We start from the raw sequence: 21837 nt of genomic DNA on the forward strand, positions 1-21837 counted from the left end.
GAGTCCTTTAAAAAGGAAAACATTCTGAAGAAACCTCAGACACTTGGAGGACAGTTGCTTCAGAGCTGACAGAGACATGGATGTTTGGAGATGCTTGGAGTGCCGACAGAGAGAGCAGATGCCTAGATGCAGGCAGAGCCCAGCAGACATTGCCATCAGGCTTCCCATGAGATGCTAAGCAAGTCAGAATCCAGAGTTGTGTCCTGAAGAAACTAAGGGAAGACCCACAGATGCTTAGAAAGGAAACCACTGGCATCAGAAACTGGAAGCAATGGAACTGAGAACAAGGACCAGCAGATACTAGCAATGTGCCGTGCCTTGCCATGAGACGGACACTGGCCTTTCTTGAGCCAAGGTTTCTTTTCCTGGATGCCTTAGTTCAGACATTTTCCTGGACATAGAATGATTAAATAGGTACTTAATAAATTCTCCTTTTAAAAGCCATTCAAAAAAAAAAAAGCCATTCTGTTTCTGGTATATTGCATTCCAGCAGCTTTGACATACTATAGCACATAATCAGGTTTATCAAAAGCTCATGCATTGATTAAAAGTACCATATATCTACCTCTATTGCAATTATACTGTTAGTAAACAAATAGACAAGATATTCCTATGTATTACTAAATTCAATGTGCATTAAAAGACATTCTTTGAAGTGTTTAGTTTCCCTGAAAGTTCATTTAAAATTTCTGTTTCATTTTAGATTTTACATGTTGCAAATCAGTTTAATTTATTTAAACACTTGGGGATTAATATTTTGGATGTTGCCTTGACAGCAGCAAAATAATATGAATTAAATACAAAAATCACCTTTCTACCAGAGGGTAGACTATTTTCTGACACTGCCAATTAGTCAAAGCAAATAAAATCTGATTTTTCAGTGCTGCTTTACAGATTTTTGCCTCTTCTATACCAATCTCTGCTGTCTGAATATGCTCTTGGAATAGAAAATAATTTATTTTATTCAAATAAAATAGGAGATGAGAAATCAAAATACGCCGTAAGACATTATAAAGATGAATTATTTCACGATTATATGCTTTAGAATTATACCCAATAATGGCGTAGACTCTAGTGTTCACTATTCTATGTAAAAATAGCATTAGCTCCTAAGCTATAATGAAAGCTATTATCCAGAAATCAGAAGCTTTGACAATGTCAATGCCCTTTTGCAAAGGCCACCTTACTTTTATAAAGTCAAGCAAAATAGTCAAACCAAAATTATATGTGAGATGAAAAAGCAATAAGCAAAAGCTGACTTTAGAAAACCAAGCTAGTTATTGGATTCTAGTAGCATAATAGTGCAATATAGACCTAAGCTAGAGGAAGAATAGAGTAAGAAATCATTGCGTGTAACATATACATATAAAACCCAAATTGAGCAACGTAGACAAACAAATGAAACACCATATTAAACTTCACATTATCTTGAAGATTTTAGGAAAAGTTATTTTTTAATTGAAAATATACTTTAAACAAAAAAGTAGTTTAACACTGACCATATAAATAACCACATATTGCCTGTACAGGAAGTTGAAATGAAGATACAGTACAACATTTTGGCTGCAGTACTGCCAGCCTCATGAGACTGAAAGCTTAGAGTATTCCTTGGAAGAAAAATGTGACAAAAAGTTTATTACTTTTTTTTCCCCCAGATGTGGTTAATAAAACTAGATATCTCAAAAGTAATGAAGACTCATTTCAAGTAATTATTCTGTTTACAAGTTTTATTTACATAGTAATTGTTATTAGTGTTTTGTAATGAATTTCCTATATTTACATTATATATACATATTTATACTTAAATGTAAAGAAACTGTACAAAAATAAAAATAAGAAAAAGAATATAGTAACTTAGATCCAACTAAGGAAACAAATACACAAAAGTAAGATTAAGTTTATGCATGTAATATAATCTCAATGAGATTACTGCTAGGGGTTACATTCCAACTCTGTCAGGGCCACCAATACAAGGAAATGGTTACCAGAGCTAAAAGATCAACCCGGGTGCATGGATGGTTTAGTGGCAGAGTGCTCCCCTTCCATGCAGGAGACCCGGGTTCGATTCCAGGACTACTATGCTCTTCGCCACCTCTCACCCCCCGAAAAAAAAAAAAAAAAAAAAAAGAAAGAAAAAGAAAAAAAGGATCTTATTAGTAGTCCTTAGGCTACAATGACCCATGAGTAAAATATATGAGCACCTCCTAGTCCCATACTCCTAAAAGGGCAGTCGCTACAGTAACAAAGCTCTCAGGCTTGTTAGTTTGAAGACTATATACCACTTACAGAAACAGTGTGCTTAACTGTTGTTTCAAAACAAATTATAACAAGAAAGCACGCTATAAATCTAATTATTAACTAGAAAGCATGTGATAAACATCGTGCTCATAATACTGAAGTGATTTATTTTAGGTTCAGAATTAAATATATTAAAGTAATAAAATAATGCCAATTTACCAATGATTAATAATCTCTTTATCCACAATATCATCAAAGTTAGACTCATTAGGAAAAAAAGTTAATTTTATTTTTTTCTTTTACTCTTACTTCCATTGATTAGAAAAATATGCACAGGGTTTTACAAGTCTATGACTTGACTATATATTAAGATTTCAAATTTCAAACTGGTTATTTCAAACAAATTAACAAATTTTGTTTCTACAAACAGTGTAAGATTTTTAACCAAAATAACCAAAGTCTTGCAAAGGAGCATGCTACATAAGAACTCTCAAAACCCATTACTCTGTACTCTAACCAGTGAAAAATCTCATTTATATTTATGGACTTATGCCAACGTCATGTCTTAAGTTCACTAAAGTGCAAATGATTTTCTTTCTACCAGTTATTTAGTTTTTCTAGTGTTAAATTACTAGATGAACAATTTCTTACACTTGAATCAGAACAACTAAAATTTTGAGTAACAGGAATTCCTTAAGTAGGAGATACAATTTCCCTTCACATATGAATAGATACAATACTAAGGAAAAACATCTAACCAAATGTTAAATAATCTCCCACCAATACTTCCAGTTCCCAGATAATTCAAATTTGCCCCAACTGGTGAATGAAGCTAAATGACAACACTTCAGTGACTTAAAGAACTTAAACAAAATTGCTTTTTCTTGGTCTATATCTTCAAACGGTCAGAACTAGAGATAATACCTATACTCAGGTGTTTACTTCAAATGACATTTTGAGTATTTAACAATCTGCATATCTGTACTCAGGAATTTATTTCAAATGGTATTTTGAGTATTTAACAATCTGCTCTGACTTCCAAAAGTGCTTTTGTGATAACTGTTAAAAAATAAAAGAGGTTGCAAAAATTAAGTATTTCCAAAACTATTTAAAAAAATTATTGCATTAGACAGTTCACTCCAATTTATGGAGTATAAACTAGCCATTTAAACTTCTTCCTTTGTAAAATGGCTCTCCCTACAAAATACTTCTTTAATAATACTGTCAAATAGGTTACTCAATTCATTTACTTCAATAACGGAATTCAAAAACAGTGGTTTTCCATCTCTTGATTCTTTTGGATTTCTCCAACACTTTCCTCCAAGCTCTTTTACACAGGAAACAAAAGACTTTTATCAAAGACCTATTTTTTTTGTATTTCAATTAGTCTGTTAATTTTGAAGATTAGCTTTTCAGAGCAGGGCTATTGTTCTTATCTGCTTCTTTAATATCCTTCATTACAGATGCAAAGACCTGGAAATTATATAAAATAAAGATTAATCCTCAAAAAATACCACCAGATTAAAGAGATTTAAATAACCATAATTTATCATTGTGAAAAAACTTTAGTACACTTAACTCTGTCCCCTGAGAAACAACCATTCTCAAATTCTCTTGTTTTTTCAAGCCCAATTTTATGAAATATTATTAAATTCCAGGTTTCATCATTTGTGAGAAATTCTGAAATAATTATTTAGTAACAGAACATTTTCTGGACCAGTTTTCCTCCATCTCATTTTCATAAGCAATTAATCCATGAACTTATAATGCTTACTATCTATATAATTCCTGGAGCAAGTGACAATGCTATTTTTTTATGTCACTCAACTTAGATTAACAGTATGTTTGTTTCCTTAACAAGACTAAACATCTTAAAGCCAAGATCATACACTGTATTCTTTCTACAACAAAACTCTTATATAACCTATTAAATATACCTCTTATGCAGGTATTTAATAGAGTTATTTTATTTTTGAAATACCAAAGTAATTATATAACTGCTCTGCTAAATATATGGTTATTATGCATTTTACTTCATTAAACTCATAAAATATTATTGGACATGCATAAAAATAAAACCACAGGTTTGTATAGGTGAAAGAGGAAATCCGCTGTAAAATCTTACCCTATCAAAGTCCAGAATTAATTTTTAAGATATATATTTATATATTTTAAATTTATTTGAGAAATGCAAAACCTTTTTTTTACCAGAAGCCAGCTGATCATTTTAACACATCTATTAGAGGTAGGAAAATATCACCCTACCTGAGTCCATTTTTTGGTACTATTCTGCATCTGAATGGCTGCAATACAGCCAAACAGCTTTTCAGATGTGATATCTTCTGGTAATTTAGTTAGAAATTGTGCTATATGAATAAAGTCCATTTGCAGGAGAATATCTTCATATAATCGGAGAATTCCTAATCCAGTCCTAAATAAAAATTCCTCCCCATCTCTGCAAAATACATCCCAGACTCGACAGGCCAGATCAAGTGGTAGTGATTTGCTGTACAACGTGAAGATCCTATAATGAAGGGAAAATTAATCATTGAAAACTTTCATTCATTTATTTGCTTACTCACTAAGCATCTCTATATAAAAAAAGTAGTGCTTAATCAGGAATAAAAAGGCATATAAGATATAGCTCTTTCCAGCAAAGAACTTAAGTGGGAAATTAAATAATAAAGAGTAAAATTATGTGAATTTACAACCATATATAGGAGGAAGACCTCGTACAAACCAGAGTGGGAGAGCAGCTTAGTGGCCATAGGTATGGGCTCTGCAACTTGAATGCCTGAGTTTGAATCCAGGATTTGCCTCCTAGCAGCTGTGTGACCTTGAGAAAGTTATTTCTCCTTGCTGTGCAACAGTTTCCTTACCAGTAAAATAAGGATAATATACTACCTATCTCTCAGGATTGTTTTAAAAATTAAAGGAGTTCTGGAGGCTATTCTTATGCTAGCTTTAGCTAGATATTGCTAATTACCAGAGTTTGTCGACCCCCATCCAAAACCATTCCTGTCAACCCTGAAGAACACCTAGGACTTTATCCGAGATTACAAAAGTTTCACACACTAAGATTACTTTCTAGAAGCCTGTCCTCCAGATGGGTTCCTAGGCCAGATAAGTCCTGAAAATCCAGAGGGGCCAGCCTCTCCAAGAACATCATATATTTCCATCTCTCTATCCCATATTATTGACACCCCTTTCCAACATGAAAAAATTAGAATGGGCACAGCTCAAATGCTCCTAAAAATTGGGAGAAGGATCAAAGGAGAAGGAGCTGTTATAATAGAGAAGATAGGATTTAACAAATGAGTATCTCTGGTGTCTTGGAGCAGCTAGAAGGAAAAACATAAAATTATGGAACTGTAACCCATACCAAACTCTGAAATCTGTAACTACTTGTTACAATTTCACAGTTACAATGCACTGTGAAATATATTGCTTTTTTGTATATGTTATATTTCACAATAAAAATGTTAATAAAAATTACACAATGAAAAAAGCAATTAAAGGAGTTAATACACGTAAAGTGCTTAGAAGAGGGCTTGGCACTTAAGAAATGCTCAAAAAAAAAAAAGCTATTTACTTTTATTATATGAGGAACCCAAGTGTCATCTTTAAGTAGTCTAATACAAATCCATGAAATCTGACTTCTAACCTTTTTCTTCCCTTCCCACAAACATCAATTGCTTTATTCTATTCCACCAAGCCTTACTCATTATTTCTTTAGGAGCATATAAACCCTCCAAATGAATTAAAAACTGTTTTATCTCATCCTTTCTGACAATATCTAATCATGTGATTCTTTATCCAGTAGTGCTTTGGGGTGGCATTCTGGTTGGTGATGTGGGGAGGGTTGGTGCTACAGACCTGAACTGAAGTTGTGTTGGCAAGGGGATTATGTGTTTATTTAAGCTGCTGCTGATGGAACTTGAGGGGGAAACTAAAGCCTCTTCCAACAAAAAAGTACTCAAATTCTTTAGTATCACAACTTATTCATTACTTTCTGTTTTGCAAAAATGATTCTGGGTTTTGTAGGTAATGAGTTCAATAGAGGCAGTGAAACAAAAATCCATTGTCGACTTCTTAAATTAGAACACATATTTATATATAATAAAAAGTATACTCTTGATGGTACAGAGAACACTAATTCATTGTTCAAAACGAGAAAGGGTATGAGCAGGCACTAGGCACAGCTTCTAGTACACAGTAATCACTCACTATTAGTTTCATCCTGCTCCCTCTACCAGTTTTCATTCTGATAGATGTTAACACTCAAGACTGACAACTGAGATTTTTTTCTTTTCTCATACAATTAGTAAATTGATCTTTATTCTCCTTTATAATAGCTCTTATATCATGATCTCATGACATAAAACTCTTCTTCTCAAAAGAGTTATTTTGAGTCCTTCTCAGAGGACTTCTAATGTTCCTAGTGGGAATAGAAGAGAATACATCGAAAAATAACTTTATTTGAAAGAAAAACATATTTGATCAATGCTTCTATCTAAAAACAATATCATTTACATGAAAAACACTAGTTTTGCATGATTAATAATTAAGGTTTAAATAGTTCATACATACTCTCAACAACCTATCTTAAGATTAATTGCTCCTTTTCTCAGACAAAATTCAGCCCCTATAATCAATCAGCTAAGGGATTAATACAGAAGAGGTGATGTTGGAAAGGTACCAAAAGACATTATACCTTAAATAAGGCATCCTTCCTGTGTTACAATGTTGAATAAACTTTTGAAAACAGCAAAGCCCTTTGTAAAAAAAACACTGTCATAACTACGATAGGTTATGAATAATAAAGGGATACCAATGAACTCTTGCTGAGCATTTAGCATGTACTAGGGACTGAACAAGATAATTCAAATAAAATACTTATTACCAACTACAAGTCAAGATGTAGATATTAGTACTACCGTTCTATAGACAAGAAACTGAAACACAAATTGAGAAATTTCAATCCACAGTCCTTGCTCTTAAACAATTGCCTCACCACAAAAAAGAGGGAATTTCTCTATTTGTAAGGGAAAGGTCTTCTATTACGTATGACCCTGTGCATGAGATTTATTCTAGTTCCTAAGACACATGAAAAGTTATATTTTATTTCCTTTTATTATTATATATCATGTATGTTACAACTTACCAGTCTATCAAGTATATGTCTGGTGTAAGGCTATAAGACTTGAAATGAAGAAACAATTTGGAGAGATTTTCTTCAAAGAATACCTCAAATGTGGCAAAATATTTCAGCATCTACAGAAAGAAATCTCAATAAATTATGAAGGAATAACTATAGAAATAGAGAAACTAAATCCTTAATCATACTATAATTCAATGAAGAGTTAATACTGGATCAGATTATTTTAGTTTTCTTAATCTTGAAAGGAGGTTCAGTATACAGAAACCTACAGTTAAGGGAAAACATGTTTCATTCCAAATATCCATACCATGCTGTGATCCACTCGGAAAAAGGCCAACTGGCATGGCTTATTCAGGAGATTTGCAAATGCAATGAAGGCATCAGCCTCTTCCAAGTTGAGAATGAGTACTGCTGCAATGAAGGACATCCCTTGGACCTTCAAAGGGAAAATAAATTAAAATATATGAACAAATTCATTCTTAATAAATAGGGTGGTATATGAGCATCCTGTATTTTATGCATAAAAAGTCATTCTATTGCTCATTTTATTGTATTCCTGAAAAATTACAAAGAGACATTGCAAGGTAAATTAATCAAGACATATTTTTTCTTCCCATAATAAATAAATACAGAGAACTCACTAGTAATCATAAAATATCCCTAATTTTACATTTCTTTTCATGTGGAATGACTTTAAAAAGTATTAGGGAATTTTACAAACTGAAAAAAAAGAAAAAGAAAAAATTACTGGTTTTTAGTTGCTGAAAAGCCTATCTCATATTTATCCAAGGAATGCAATGCAAAGAAATGAAGGGAAAAAAAATCACATGATCATTTCAATTCAGAAAATGCATTGAAAACATTCAGGTGAAAACACCCTGCAAAGTAGTAATAGAAGGTTACTTTCTCAACATAAAGGGCATATATGAAAGATCCAGAGTTAACATACATTATGCCCAATGCTAGAAGACTGAAAACCTTCTCCCTGAGGTCAGGAATGGGAAAAGGATGCCTGCTTTCATCGCTGCTATTCAACAATTATACTGACAGCTCTAGAGCAATTAGGAAAGAAAAAGAAATAAAAGGCTTCCAAATTGGAAAGGAAGAAGTAAAGCTATCTCCATTCACAGATGATATGATTCTTTATATAGAAAAATCCCAATGAATCCACAAGAAAACTACTAGAGCTAATAAGCTAATTCAGCAAAGTTGGAGGCTACAAGATTATCACAAAAAATCAGCTGCCTCAAGTGACATGCTGTGATGTAAGACATCCCCCAGAAAAGTCTCCCCTAGGAATCAACAAATTAAAAAGACAAATCCCATTTGATTAGAAATCCAGAGGATGATAGAGACTGGAGAAGGACCCCACAATACTGAATGCAACTAAAAGAAAATACTCTCCAAGATCAGGCAGGAAATTTCTGTCCTGGTCCTGCCACTCTGGACCCCATCCCACACTGCTCTGCATAGCCAGGGTGTCATACAGAGGCAGTGCAGCGTGGGTCCTTCCTCCTGCTTATGCTGACTAGAGAGCCACTAATTGCAGCAAGTTAGAATCCTATGCATATCCAGGCACAGTGACCCAAGTTTGCAGAGACCCAGGGCAAAGCAAAAGACAATGAGGTGTGCTGCATACAAAAAGACCCCCTCAAAGTGGGGGAGAATAGAGAGATGGCACGAGAGATGAACACTCAATTCAGTTTATGTTGGCTGGACAACCTCAACACAAATTGACTCACCTTTCTGGACTGACCCCATCTGGATCCCTGGGTAGGATACCCTAACAGGGAAGAAATTGGAGGCAAAAAAGACTCACAGAAAACAAAAAGAGGGAAAGGGAGACTGAATCACCTAAGAAAGGTTGGGTCCCAGAACTGAAATGTATAAGGAAAGGAGGGCACTGACTGAAGGAGAAAATTTAAAGAAATCATAGGAGCTAGGGAGAAAAGTTCTACACAAAAATAAAGCGATCAAGAATCCTGAAGAAAGAAAAGTGGAAAGGAAGCTTTCTGCTGGAGATGAAACAATTTGAACAAAACTACAATCTTAAAAATTGCACTGAATGTCCAGGGCAAGAATGAGATGAAAAAAAGCTGAGAAAATCTGAACAATTAAGTACTGACTATTCTGAAGGTTCTGAAAAAACTGGACTAGACATTGAAGAAGAGCCTTAACAAAAAGCCAATCAACAACAGAACCCCAGGCAAGAAGGAGAAATGGACCTTCAGAATTAACTCATCAAGATGATGAGATGCCCAGACATCAGCAAAAATTACAAGCCATACTAAGAAACAGGAAGATAAACAGTCAAGAGAACAAATTAAAACTTCAGAATTTGGAACTAAACAAAGAAGTTCAAGCTAATTTCCTAAATCAATTCAAGGAAATGAAGGAAAACGTGAATATAGAGTTAAAGGATACTAAGAAGACAGAGTCTGAGCATAAAGAAGAATTTGAAAGCATAAAGAGAAACATAACAAATTATGGGGATGAAAGACACAATAATGGAGAATAAAAATTACTAAAATAGCAAATCTGAACAGGCAGAAGAAAGATTCAGAGGAAAGAACTAGAAAAGAGGACAAATGAAATCATGCAGTAGGAAGAACTGATGGAGGAAAGAATAGAAAACACTGAACATTGTCTCAGGGAACTGAATGAAAATATGAAGCACAAACAAAGCACAATATGTGTCATGGGTCCCTGAAGGAGAAGATAAGCAAAAAGGCACAGAAAGAATAGTTGAGGAAATAATGGCTGAAAATTTCCCAACTCCTATAAAAGACACAAATATACATGTCCAAGAAGCACAACATACTCCAAACAGAACTACTACTCCTACTCCAAGAAACATACTAATCAGAATGTCAAATGCCAAAGATACAGTATTCTGAAAGCAGAAAGTGAAAAGCAATTAGTTAAATACAAGGGATCCTCAATAAGACTAAATGCCAATTCCTCAACAGAAACCACAGAGGTGAGAAGGCAGTGGTATGATATATTTAAGGTACTTGAAGAGAAAAACTGCCAAGAATTCTTAATTTGGAAAAATCATCCTTCAGAATTGAGGGTGAGTTTAAAATATTCACAGAGAAACAGAAACTGAGAGAATTCATCAAGAAAAGAATTACTAAAAGGAGTAGCAATTCTTTAGTTGAAAGGAAAAGACAGGCAAGAGTGGCTTAGAGTAGTGTGAAGAAATGAAGAATAGTCAGGGTTCTCTATACAAATTTTAGCCAGAGCAGGTAGGCAAGAAAAAGAAATAAAAGGCATCCAAATGGGAAAAGAAGAAGTAAAACTATTTGCATATGACATGATCCTATATATAGATAGTTCTGAAAAACTACAACAAAGTTACTAGAGCTAATGAACAAATTCAGCAAAGTAGAAGGGTAAAAAGATCAACACCCCAAAATCAATCAATCATTTCTATATGTTCAGTATGAGCAATCTGAGGAGGAAATCAAGAAAAATTCCATTTACAATGGCAACTAAAAGAATCAAATATATAATAATAAATTCAACCAAGGATATAAAGGACTTATACATGGAAACCACAAAACTTTGCCAAAAGAAGTCAAAGAAGATCTAAATATATGGAAAGACATTCCATGCACATGCATTGGAAGACCAAATATTCTTAAGACATCAATTCTATCCAATGATTTAAAGATTCAGTGACATCCCAACCAAAATTTCAACAGCCTACTTTGCAAACATGGAAAAGCCAATTATTTATTTGGAAGGGTAGGGGCTTAAAAGAGTCCAAAACATCTTGAGGTTAGAGAACTCAAATTTTCTGACTTGAAATCATTTTACAGAGCTACAGTGATCAAAACAGCATGGTTCTGGCGCAAGGATAGATATACAGACTAATGGAATTGAATCAGTAGTTTAGAAATAAACTTTGACCTTTTTTTTTTTTTTTGATGCATGGGCCAGGAATTGAATCTGGGTCTCTTAACATGTAGGTGAGAGAATTCTACCACTGAACTACCCATGCACCAGCCAATTGCTTCTTCTTTTTTTTTTTTTTTTTTAGAGAAATTGTGAGTTCATAGAAAAATCATGTATAAAATAGGGATTCCTACATACCACCCCATCATCGTATCTTGCATTGGTATGGTACATTTGCCACAATTGGTGAAAGCATCTTTTTATAATCACACTATTAACTATAGTCTATGGTTTAACTATTACCATATAAACAATATAACATTTCACCCTTTAACCACATTCAGATATATATTTCAGTGCTGCTAATTATGTTTACAGTGTCATGCTACCATCTTCAACATCCATTAACAAAACATTTCTGTTGTTCCAAATAGGAACTCTGTACATTTTTTTAAAGAAAATTTTTTTAAAAAGTAAAAAGAACACCCAAAACATGCCATACCCACTTTCTCCATTTTTTTTTGTCTTTTTTTTTCACTCATCTGTCCTTAAGTGGATAAAGGGAGTGTCAGTCACAAGGTTTTCACAATTACACAGACAGACATTAAAAGCTCTATAGTTACTCAATTGTCTGCAAGAATCAAGGCTATTGGATTACTGTTCAACAGTCAATTGACTTTTTTTTCCTTGAGAAATATCCACACACAGAGTCCAATCATGTTATATAATCAATGGTTCACAATATCATCACATAGTTGTGTATTCTTCATCATGACTGTTTTTTGAAAATTTCATCACTCCAGAAAAAAAAACAAAAAAAAGGAACTCATACATTCCATACCCTTACCCTTCCCTCTCATTGACCCACAGTATTTCAATCTACCCAGTTTTTACCCTTTATCTTCCCCTATTATTCATTTATTTTTTATCCTTATTGTTTTACTCATCTGTTCACACCCTGAATAAAAGGAGCATCAGACATGAGGTTTTCACAATCATACAGTCACATTGTAAATGCTGTATAGTTATACAGTCTTCTTCAAGAATCAAGGCTACTGGAACACAGTTCAACACTTTTGGGTACTTTCTTTACCCACTCCAATATACCATAAACTAAAAAGGGGTAGTTATATAATATGTAAGAATAACCTCCAGGATAACCTCTCAACTGTGTTTGGAATCTTTCAGCCACTGACTTTATTTTTGTCTCATTTCTGTCTTTTCCCTTTAGATCAAGAAGTCTTTGTCATTCCCATGATGCCAGGTCCCAGCTCATTCCTGGCAGTCAAGTCCCAAGTTGTCAAGGAAATTTACACCCCTGGGAGTCATGTCCCACATGGCGGGTTGGTGGTGGTGGTGGATAGGGCAGTAAGTTCACCTGCCAAGTAGCCAACTGACTTTTGACAAGGCTGCCAAGTTCATTCAATTGGGAAAGAACAGTCTCTTCAACAAATGGTGCTGGGAGAACTGATTCATACAACTATATCCTTCTTAAATCATTTCTTTTAATCCTGCTACCTAAACGTTTAATCTTACCAAAAATCAGAATTTCAGTTCTTGTTAACAATGCACATAAAACCAAACTTGGAAAATCTTATAAAATTCTTTCAAAAGCTTCAAATACAACACAAAAATTGCCCATCTTTATAAACTGAAAAATTTCTACACCCTCCCCCCCCCAGACTAAAATAGTTTTCCTACCCACATGAAAATTCTGGAACTGAAATCTTCTGTTTAGCAAAATATCCCAGCAGGATAACCCTGCTGTATGGCTGGATTGATTATAAATCAGTCCTGTGTAAAATTTTCTCCCTCTTGCCCTTGGCTTCTGAGCTACCTCATGGATCTTTGATGTAGAAGTTGGCAGAGCTTTCCTGATCAGATGCTCCTTGGAGAAAATTATAATCCTCTCCATCTAGCAACTCCTCCTTCAGCCACAATGTAGTCATTTTCTTACGTCCTATGTATTGGTGGGACTTAGTCTTTTTCTTCTGTTTTGATGACCTGACCAGCTTTCTCTTGATGACTGTGATGCTGGAGGCTATAGTTGATATTCAGTTAATTGACACCACCCTATAGGTCAGAGGTCAGGGAACTCACAGTCTACCCACTGATCATATTTTTCCTCCCATCCATCAAGCGTATCCTCAAGAGACAATGGATAATTCGAGCTACTGTGGCTACATATATTAAACATGGCTCTATGAGATCTACTGCTTCTAACTTCATTCCTACATGAAATCCGTGATTTGGAACATCCTTATTAAATAGTTTTACTAGTATTTATTCCTTACTAATACTATAAATATACTGACACTATAAATATTTATTTATAATATTATAAACTATCCTTATGAACAGTTTTACTAGTGTTGCAATGGAGCCAGTTTCCCTGAGGTAGTCAAACCTCAGGAAGTTTTGTATAACATCCGGGTGGAGTAAGTTCAATCATGTTAATTTCACAGAAACTCACAGGAAAAAAAAGGGGGCGGGTGCATGGTAACAGAACTAGTCACATTCATCTGCTGCTTCTGAGCCATCAATCCCCATCATCAAGAATCTGTCAGCCAGCACCTTTCTAATGGTCACAATACATATTGTAGAAAGATTTAATGGGTCTATCGCTTCCAATTTCATTCCTTCCTTGAACCATTCCCCACTCTGGTCTACTTTTACCTTAGCAAATAAATGTGGTGGTGTATCAAAACGTCCATCCTGTTTCTCTGTAATATCAGATCTTTTGACTTGATGGCCCATACTTCGAGACCAACCAATATGATGAGCTAATGGGCTCTCTGCATGTGGCACCAGAAGTCATCTGTTCTATCTTCACTCTCTTCATACACTAGTCTTAATCTACCTCCTATTACACTTTCAACCACTGCTACTCGTGTTCAACATAAATGCCTCTTGTCAACTACTTCTACTCTCATGCAAGATTTGAAAGAATATATTGCATACTCTCTGAAACCTTCTGTGAGAAATCAAGTGCACGTGTTTTGGCACCAGTAAGTCATTTCACCAGAAACCTTTCCAGTTTGTATACTTATGTTGAATAGTTCTAGGAGGGACAAGAGGTTTTCCACTGGCTGTGCATCAACCAAATGGGTAGATACCAGAATCACATACATTCCACCAGAAGTCCAGACCAGAGTCATTTTCAAATCCTTCGTATCTTAAAAGGTCATTATAACCTGTTAATTTTACAATTTTAGCAATGCAGAAGACTTTCGTAGGTAGGCTGTTCTAGTTTGCTAGCTGCCGGAATGCAACACACCAGAGACGGATTGGCTTTTAATAAAAGGGGATTTATTTTGTTGGTTCTTCAGAGGAAAGGCAGCTAACTTTCCACTGAGGTTCTTTCTTACGTGGAAGGCACAGGATGGTCTCTGCTGGTCTTCTCTCCAGGCCCTTGGGTTCCAACAACTTTCCCCGGGGTGACTTCTTTCTGCATCTCCAAAGGCCTGGGCTGAGCTGCTAGTGCTGAGGTGAGGAATGCTGAGCTGCTTAGCTGTGCTATGTTGCGATCTCTCATTTAAGCACCAGCCAATTAAGTCAAACATCACTCATTGCAGCAGACACACCTCCTAGCCGACTGCAGATGTAATTGGCAACAGATGAGGTTCACGTACCGTTGGCTTATGTCTGCAGCAACAAGACTAGGTATGCTCACCTGGCCAAGTTGACAACTGAATCTAACTAACACATAGGCTGCAGTCTGTATTGGTAACTTCCACTTACATTTTCTGAGCTATCACCCCAGTAGGTCCTCATAGGTACATGTCTAAAACAGGTAACTGGAACTGCTATGAAGCCATTGCTATACTGATGTAGTTACCCTAGCTGAAATCCTCCATGGGGACTGCTGCTTTAGTCTTTGCTTGATTTTGCAAAGCAGCTTGATACTGAGCATAAGCTCTTAGTTTAGCACCTAAAGGTTGTTTCTGAAGAACTTCTGCTTTCTTTGTTGGAGGCCTACCCTGATGTCTGGCCAAAATGTTTGCTTTCTTGGAGTTTGATGAATAAATTCTTGAACATGAAACACTGCAGAATTGCTTTGTTTCAGAGTAAAAAGCATCTCGCATGCCAACTATCCTACACATCTAACAGGTAGTCATAGCAGATTTATCACCTTTAATTGTAGATTTGTCCATTGTTTTAATAATTGGGAGATTAGGAGGTAAAGGAGCAACTTCTTCACTCTCCTCAGAGTTGGAGCTACTACTTGTGTCCTCATTGCAGCTATCATATCTGTCAAACATCTGGAATGAGTCTCTTCTTTTCCTTTTGTATCATGAATAACATTCAGTCCCACTGGAAGGATTTATGATAAAATAAAATAATTCAGCTCTTCAGAAGAAAGCTAAAACCTGAAAAGCACTGGACAGGCTGCAGAGGGAATGGCTGTTTTGGGCGACCTCTAATGTTTCTTCTGACTCAGATCCTTTGTGTTTTTCATCAGGGCCTCATGGATAGGGGATGTCCATGCTCCTCGAGCCCATGGTGCCCCCTCCCTGAGCCGGGGGTAGGCGCCTCTACCTGGGACTGCGGCGTCCACAAGGGGCCCCTGGCTGGGATCAGACTGGCAGTGGCTGGCTGTGGCAGTCCCTGGATTTCCTCCCTTTAATTTGGGTGGCCCCAGGATATCAAAACATTAGCATAGCCCTCCCTTCCCAGTGCACTCACATGGTAACTCAAATGTCTTTTCTTATGTGTATTATAAAAACATATTTTATGATCTCTTGTTCAAATAAATATTTGTAAACAGAAATTAAAAAGTTCTTATGGTAACGTGTATCCGGAGCTACAGTTTCTGCCTCCTCTCACCAACTGGGGGAATTTAATTGATCTTCTAATTTCTGCCTTTGTGGTACACCCACCTTAGAGACCACCATAGTATAGGCCATTTCACTAAAAGTGCCAGAAGATACTATCCAAACAAAATAATAGCTACCTCCCTGTTTAAAAGGAAAAAGCTGGCCTCAGAGGACCTACAAACTAGTGACACTCATGACTCAAGATCTTTATTCTACCCAGAAGCAATTATAACCATTTCCTCAGAGTAAAAAATTAATACAATTCTAATACAATTCAGTAATCACTGCAATTCATTAATGGTTTTTAAAACTGCCTTAGGAATAGCCCTGGTGATACATAAAGACTTTCCAAAGAATATATAGGAATGGATAATTTTAACAGAATCCATTTCCAGAACCTCACTTAAATATGTATTCTTTTCTAAACATAATATGCCTGAGAATGTCATTGCATTCACAGTAGTTAAAGTCACAGGTCTCTTCATCTATTCCAAAACTTAATATGGTGAAGTGTTCTGAGGCACAGAACAAGGAATAATTTTAAACACTGATTTATGGAAAGCTTCTGGCTTCCTGCCATTCATTCATAAATGTATGACTAATTCCATTCTATACAGAATAGGGAAGAGTAATGACAATTTTCATTTAGTGACCTCATCTCTTTTATACTTTATCTATTATTAAAGAACGCATAGCCCTTGAGAGAGAGTTTCAGGAGAATAAAAGGAACAGCAAAAGCAGTACATATTGGTACTAGTGGTTCTTATATAACTGTAATGTGAATCAAGATTACTAAATTTTTCAAGATATAGTGAATAAATCCACAGATAAAACTTCTGTTTTTTTATAGATTCAGTATGGGGTATTCAGTATTCAGTATGGTAGTTAAAAACCTATTTCATCAAATCATGTCATGAAATATGGATTCCAAAAGTTTATAAAATGCTTAATATTTTCTACTTCCTAGTGACAAAAAGCAAAATTATATGCTAGTTGCCAAAATTATTAATTTGTAGTAGTAGTCCAATCTCTTATACTACACATGCTTACATTTATTTTTCAGAGGTTTTATAAAAATCCCAAGTTCATATTCATACATTTTTTGATTTGGGAAAGGAAGTCATTTTTTCTGTAAGTAAGTTAGGGTTGTGTTAATAAGGTTACAGGAAACAGGAAATTTGGAAATGGGAAATTATTGCAGATGTAATTAGTTAAGATGAGGTCATACTGCTCCTTAATTAGATATATAAAAACAGCAGAGAAAAGAAGTCAGTTATATATTGGAAGTTTTAATGAAGTGGGGAAAGTTGAAACTAATGTATGAAGAGGAGGAAATCAATAAACTGCAAGCCAATTCCAACCATAAAACCCTGGAGGCTCAAGAACTGAAGTTATCAGGTACCTCTGAAATTGAGAGGCAGAGCTTAAAAAAAGATTGGTTGAAATTGTGTAAAAGGAGCAAATGCTCCCCCTGCCCCACATACTGGATGGGCAGATGCAATATATCCCTTACTTACCTTGAGAGAACATAAAAGAGGTTCATTTTCTAGAGACAGCCGAGGAAGGAAGGATTAGGAAAAGAGGGATAAGGCACCACACTGACAACAGGAGCATTAAATAAAAGTTTACAAATTGAATGGTAAAATCCCAGCTCTGCTGTCTCAGGTAAGTAGTAGTGACTCTCATAATTCCTCCTGGCTGGATTCCTCTCTGGGTAAATGGATGGGACAAAGAAAAATACATAGCGATATAGACATTTGGGAGATAGCATACCACAAGATATTTTGATAAGAATATAAACAAGACGTTGTTTTAAAACAAAAACAAACAGAAACAAATACTTACGTAACCAACATCAGGTCTGTAACAAGTATATGCCCCTAAGATACTATGTAAGACATCATGATATGGGCCACCCTTAGGAGAAAAAATGAAATTTGAAACTATATAAATAATTGTTTTTAAGTCAATTCTCATATAACATGCTAATAAACTTTACCATTTCTTAAATGATTTCTTGTTTTAGTATATTTAATAGTTGTTAAAAATACTCTAAATTCACTCTGCCAAATACAATCTGAAGTGTTGTTTTTAAAAAATTAATCCTGAAGAACAAAAAAACTAGAAAAATTCACTTATTGGATACAATCTACATAGTTTATATACAATTTTAAAGATTTCTAGATTTGGTACAATAAGAATATAATAAATACAGACTCCTTCATTTTACATAATATAATTTCAGCAAAAGAAAACTACCACACTACACAAATTATATTGTTAATAGTCTTAATCTTAATATAATAATTTTTTTCAGTCTAAAGATAGAGGAATTCCATGTATTCAAATACAAAGCATAGATAAAATGAAACATTTTCTCTTGTCATAAAGTACAAGTAACTTCATAATAGCCTTCTTATGGAAAAAAATAAACCATTTTTTTCCTATTTCAATGGTAATTCTATAAGGAGCTAAGAAATTTTAAGATTTAGGACAAAGTTATTTATATTTGATTAACTAGGCAAAAACATTAGAATTCAGGGCAGGACTCAGTGGCTCACTGGCAGAGTTCTCGCCTGCCATGCTGAAGACCTGGGTTCGATTGCCGCTGCCTGCCCATGTAAAAACAAATAAACAAAAAATAGAATTCAACTATCTCACAGAATGAAAAACAAATTCACCTTAATGAAAACTGTCAAGTACCTATTACAAAAAAGGTAATGCATGCTATGCTAAGTGTAATGTATTTCAGTCAACGGAATAAAATAATAGAAATTCCTTTAAAATTTTCAGTTTCATACTAACAGTGCCTATGCATTTAAATAATGTGTTTCCTTGGATAGTAAAAGAATTTGTAAAAATGTCATAAGCTAGTCAGAAACCCTCACCTTCTGAAAGATGTAGAGAGATGGAAATGTACGGGATATGTCCAGTTTAATTAACTCCAGGCTAGCCTCCCGATCAGCAACAGATATACCTGCATTTGCCAAGTAGATTAAATTAAAATGATTGCTGAGCTGCAACTTCAATCTTATAAATACAGAATGATCACATAAGTGTTATTTAAGGAAAGTTAAAAGCTGAATAATCAGGAAATTTTTTAAAAAGCCACATGACATCTGTTGGATATTAGAGACTCTTATATGAAGAAAGTATCTATTCATACATTTGTCAGAAAGTTATATGATGACAGGTTTCTACTTCCTGCTTTTATTAGGGTAGGGGCTCCTACCATAACACTAGAAAAAAGTTACAAATATCACATTAAAAAAAAAAAGCTATCAGATGGCTGTGGACACAGAGAGGTCAAGAGGATATAAATGACAGAAAGGGAAGAGCTTTTCTTAGGTGAATGGATAACAGTAGCCATCTTTCTCCCTAGGGGAATTTACCAAGTCGAGGCCTGGATTTAGGATAGACAAAGGGACCCTGCTTCAAGAAAGAGAAACCAGATCATGGCCAAGTAGGGCTGGTATGACATATAGGAATCTGGAAGACCCCTGAACATATACCTAGTTTTCTCATATGGGACTTGTGCTGAGTGCTGGAGTCGTGTAGGAAACTAGGCTAGAAAGACTAAAAGCACCTAAAGTCACATGGTGCTTGCAAAAGAGTCTCACAGAGGGAGGGACCTGCATTCAAAGTAGGACAGTCCTTCCTATGAAGAAATTTGATACCAAAAGTGAAGAAAGTCTATCTAAAACTGCAACCATGCCCCAACCTAGCCCAATTGCTGACTGGGTCATGTTAGGAAGTGATAAGCTCCTAACCCACACTACCTAATAAAAAAAAACATGTTCTAACTGGAGAGAAACCAACTTTGGTCTCTACGTAATTTTATATACAATGCCTGGCATTAAATTAAAATTTTTAGATATGCAAAGAAGTAGGAAAATGTGATTTATAGTCATGAGAAAAACCATCCCAAATAAGCAAATTTGCAGGTGATTCAGTGTTGGAATTAACACACAAGAACATTAAATATTATAAATACGTTAAATAAAATCAAGGAAAAGATGGAAAAAAATGTTCAGTATGGAAAGATAAAGAACTCCAGTAGAGAAAAATCTATAAAAAGAACCAAGTGAACACTCTAGAATCATAAATTATAATACCTGAACTTAAAAACTCATGGTAAAGACTTAACAGCAAACTGGACAAAGAACAGAGAATTAGTGAACTTGATTACTGGTCAATAAATATTATCCAAGTTGAAGTAGAGAGAGTAAAAAGAATATTTTTAAAAAATGTAAGTGATTTATGGCACACTGTAAAACAGTTCAACATGTATGTAACTGGAGTCCCAAAAGGAGAGGAGAGGAGACAGAGGTGGGGTGGAAATAATATTTGAAAAGAGGATAGCCATAAAATATTAAATGACAACTGTAATTATAAACATTCAGAAAATAAGAAAACAGTATTTTAAATAGAAGACTGCTTGAGTGGAACAATTCTTCACCACATTCAATTAATTTCTACTGAGGTGCAACTTTTACCAGTTATCTATTGACAAAATGTCTCAAAGTGCAAACATGTAATTTCATTTCTTCATAAAACAAGTTTGAAAAGAACAATGAATCAGCTGAGGCCCTGCCAGTATAAAACTTCTTACATCTTCACCTTTCTTGCACTTTTACTTCTCCACAAATAGCTGACATAGTTAACAGGCCTCAGGATGAGACTTACTTGAACACTTCTGGAAATCAAGTGTTTTCTCTAACCTTATTTGGTCAATTTTCCCCACCCTAATGTTCACTTTTCTAAAATAGAAGAGAGTAGCCGAGAAATGTAACAGAATTGTCTACATAGTCATAGAAAACCACTATGAAAATCACCATTTCACTATCTTAAGTCATGTTCATTTTTAGAGTTTTACTTATAAGCAAGAGAAAAGGGCTGGTTTTCTCTGAAGGAGAGCAAACACAAAAAGTGTCCGGCAGAAGGGCCTGGGAAACAAATAGCTTCCTATGATATAAGGATAATAGATGGCTGAATAAATTTTTATCTAAATTTGGTAAACTAGGATGATTTACCTGGTTTTCCTGCTTTCTGTGAAATGATTAGGGGAAAAAAATTATGAAAGTGGAGGGAAAATCGAGGACTACAAATGAGTTAAACAAACAAAGGATAAGCCATGATAAAAACCATAAATAATATATTATAGGAGAAGTGAAAATTAGTGTGTGTGTGGGGTCATTTATCTTCAGATTAAGTAAGTGCATGGCCTAAAACACCTCACACCCATTAGCTTCAATGTTCTGGTTTATATCATGGGCTCTGAAGTCCAACAACCTGAGTTTATATTCCAGCTTCACTTTGAACTTCAGTTTCCTCTTATAAAATTCAGGACAATACTACCACCTACTAAAAGGGTTATTAAGTTAAAGTTAGATGAGATAAATATGTAAAGCAATTACTATAGTTCCTAACATATAATACAACATAAAACTACTTTCCAAAGCTGGATTTTCCTCTTGAAGTTCTTATTTAAAAAAGAAAAAACATACCTTCTGCATCATTCTCTGAACTTGTTTCACTGAAGCTTTTCCACCTTTCCTTTGCTCTTGAAAGGAAGATTTCATAAAGTTCTGGGGGGTGGGGGGGGAAATAGCAAAAATTTCACACAAAAAAACAAGAAAGAAAAATGTTCACATATTTTTACTCTTTATCTATTTTAGGTCCCATCTCCCTGATATAGCAGGCATAAAAATACGGCAAACT

At 34.9% G+C, this 21837-nt stretch overlaps 1 protein-coding gene and 2 pseudogenes across 13 annotated transcripts in view; all 3 read right to left on the reverse strand.

Moving 5' to 3' along the window:
* Positions 1-1434: 1434 nt before the first annotated feature.
* The window catches only part of TBC1D12 (TBC1 domain family member 12), a 213578-nt gene continuing 193175 nt past the window's right edge, over positions 1435-21837 (reverse strand). For 10 of the 13 annotated variants that reach the window (XM_077125396.1, XM_077125395.1, XM_077125389.1 and 7 more), the window contains 7 exons: positions 21624-21704; positions 19005-19093; positions 17962-18033; positions 7707-7835; positions 7403-7512; positions 4504-4762; positions 1437-3711 (listed from right to left, as the gene is read on the reverse strand). In XM_077125396.1, coding sequence (XP_076981511.1) covers positions 3643-3711; positions 4504-4762; positions 7403-7512; positions 7707-7835; positions 17962-18033; positions 19005-19093; positions 21624-21704 — 809 coding nt within the window. In that variant the 3' untranslated portion in view covers positions 1437-3642. Of the gene's footprint in view, positions 3712-4503; positions 4763-7402; positions 7513-7706; positions 7836-17961; positions 18034-19004; positions 19094-21623; positions 21705-21837 lie in introns of all 13 variants that reach the window. The other 3 variants (XM_077125386.1, XM_077125387.1, XM_077125385.1) reach the window with 2 other exon arrangements.
* On the reverse strand, positions 13701-14539 carry LOC143654539 (MBT domain-containing protein 1 pseudogene; annotated as a pseudogene).
* Positions 14533-15591, reverse strand: LOC143654540 (MBT domain-containing protein 1 pseudogene; annotated as a pseudogene).

Source organism: Tamandua tetradactyla, chromosome 13 (genome assembly GCF_023851605.1).
Source record: "Tamandua tetradactyla isolate mTamTet1 chromosome 13, mTamTet1.pri, whole genome shotgun sequence".
Classification (NCBI taxonomy): domain Eukaryota; kingdom Metazoa; phylum Chordata; class Mammalia; order Pilosa; family Myrmecophagidae; genus Tamandua; species Tamandua tetradactyla.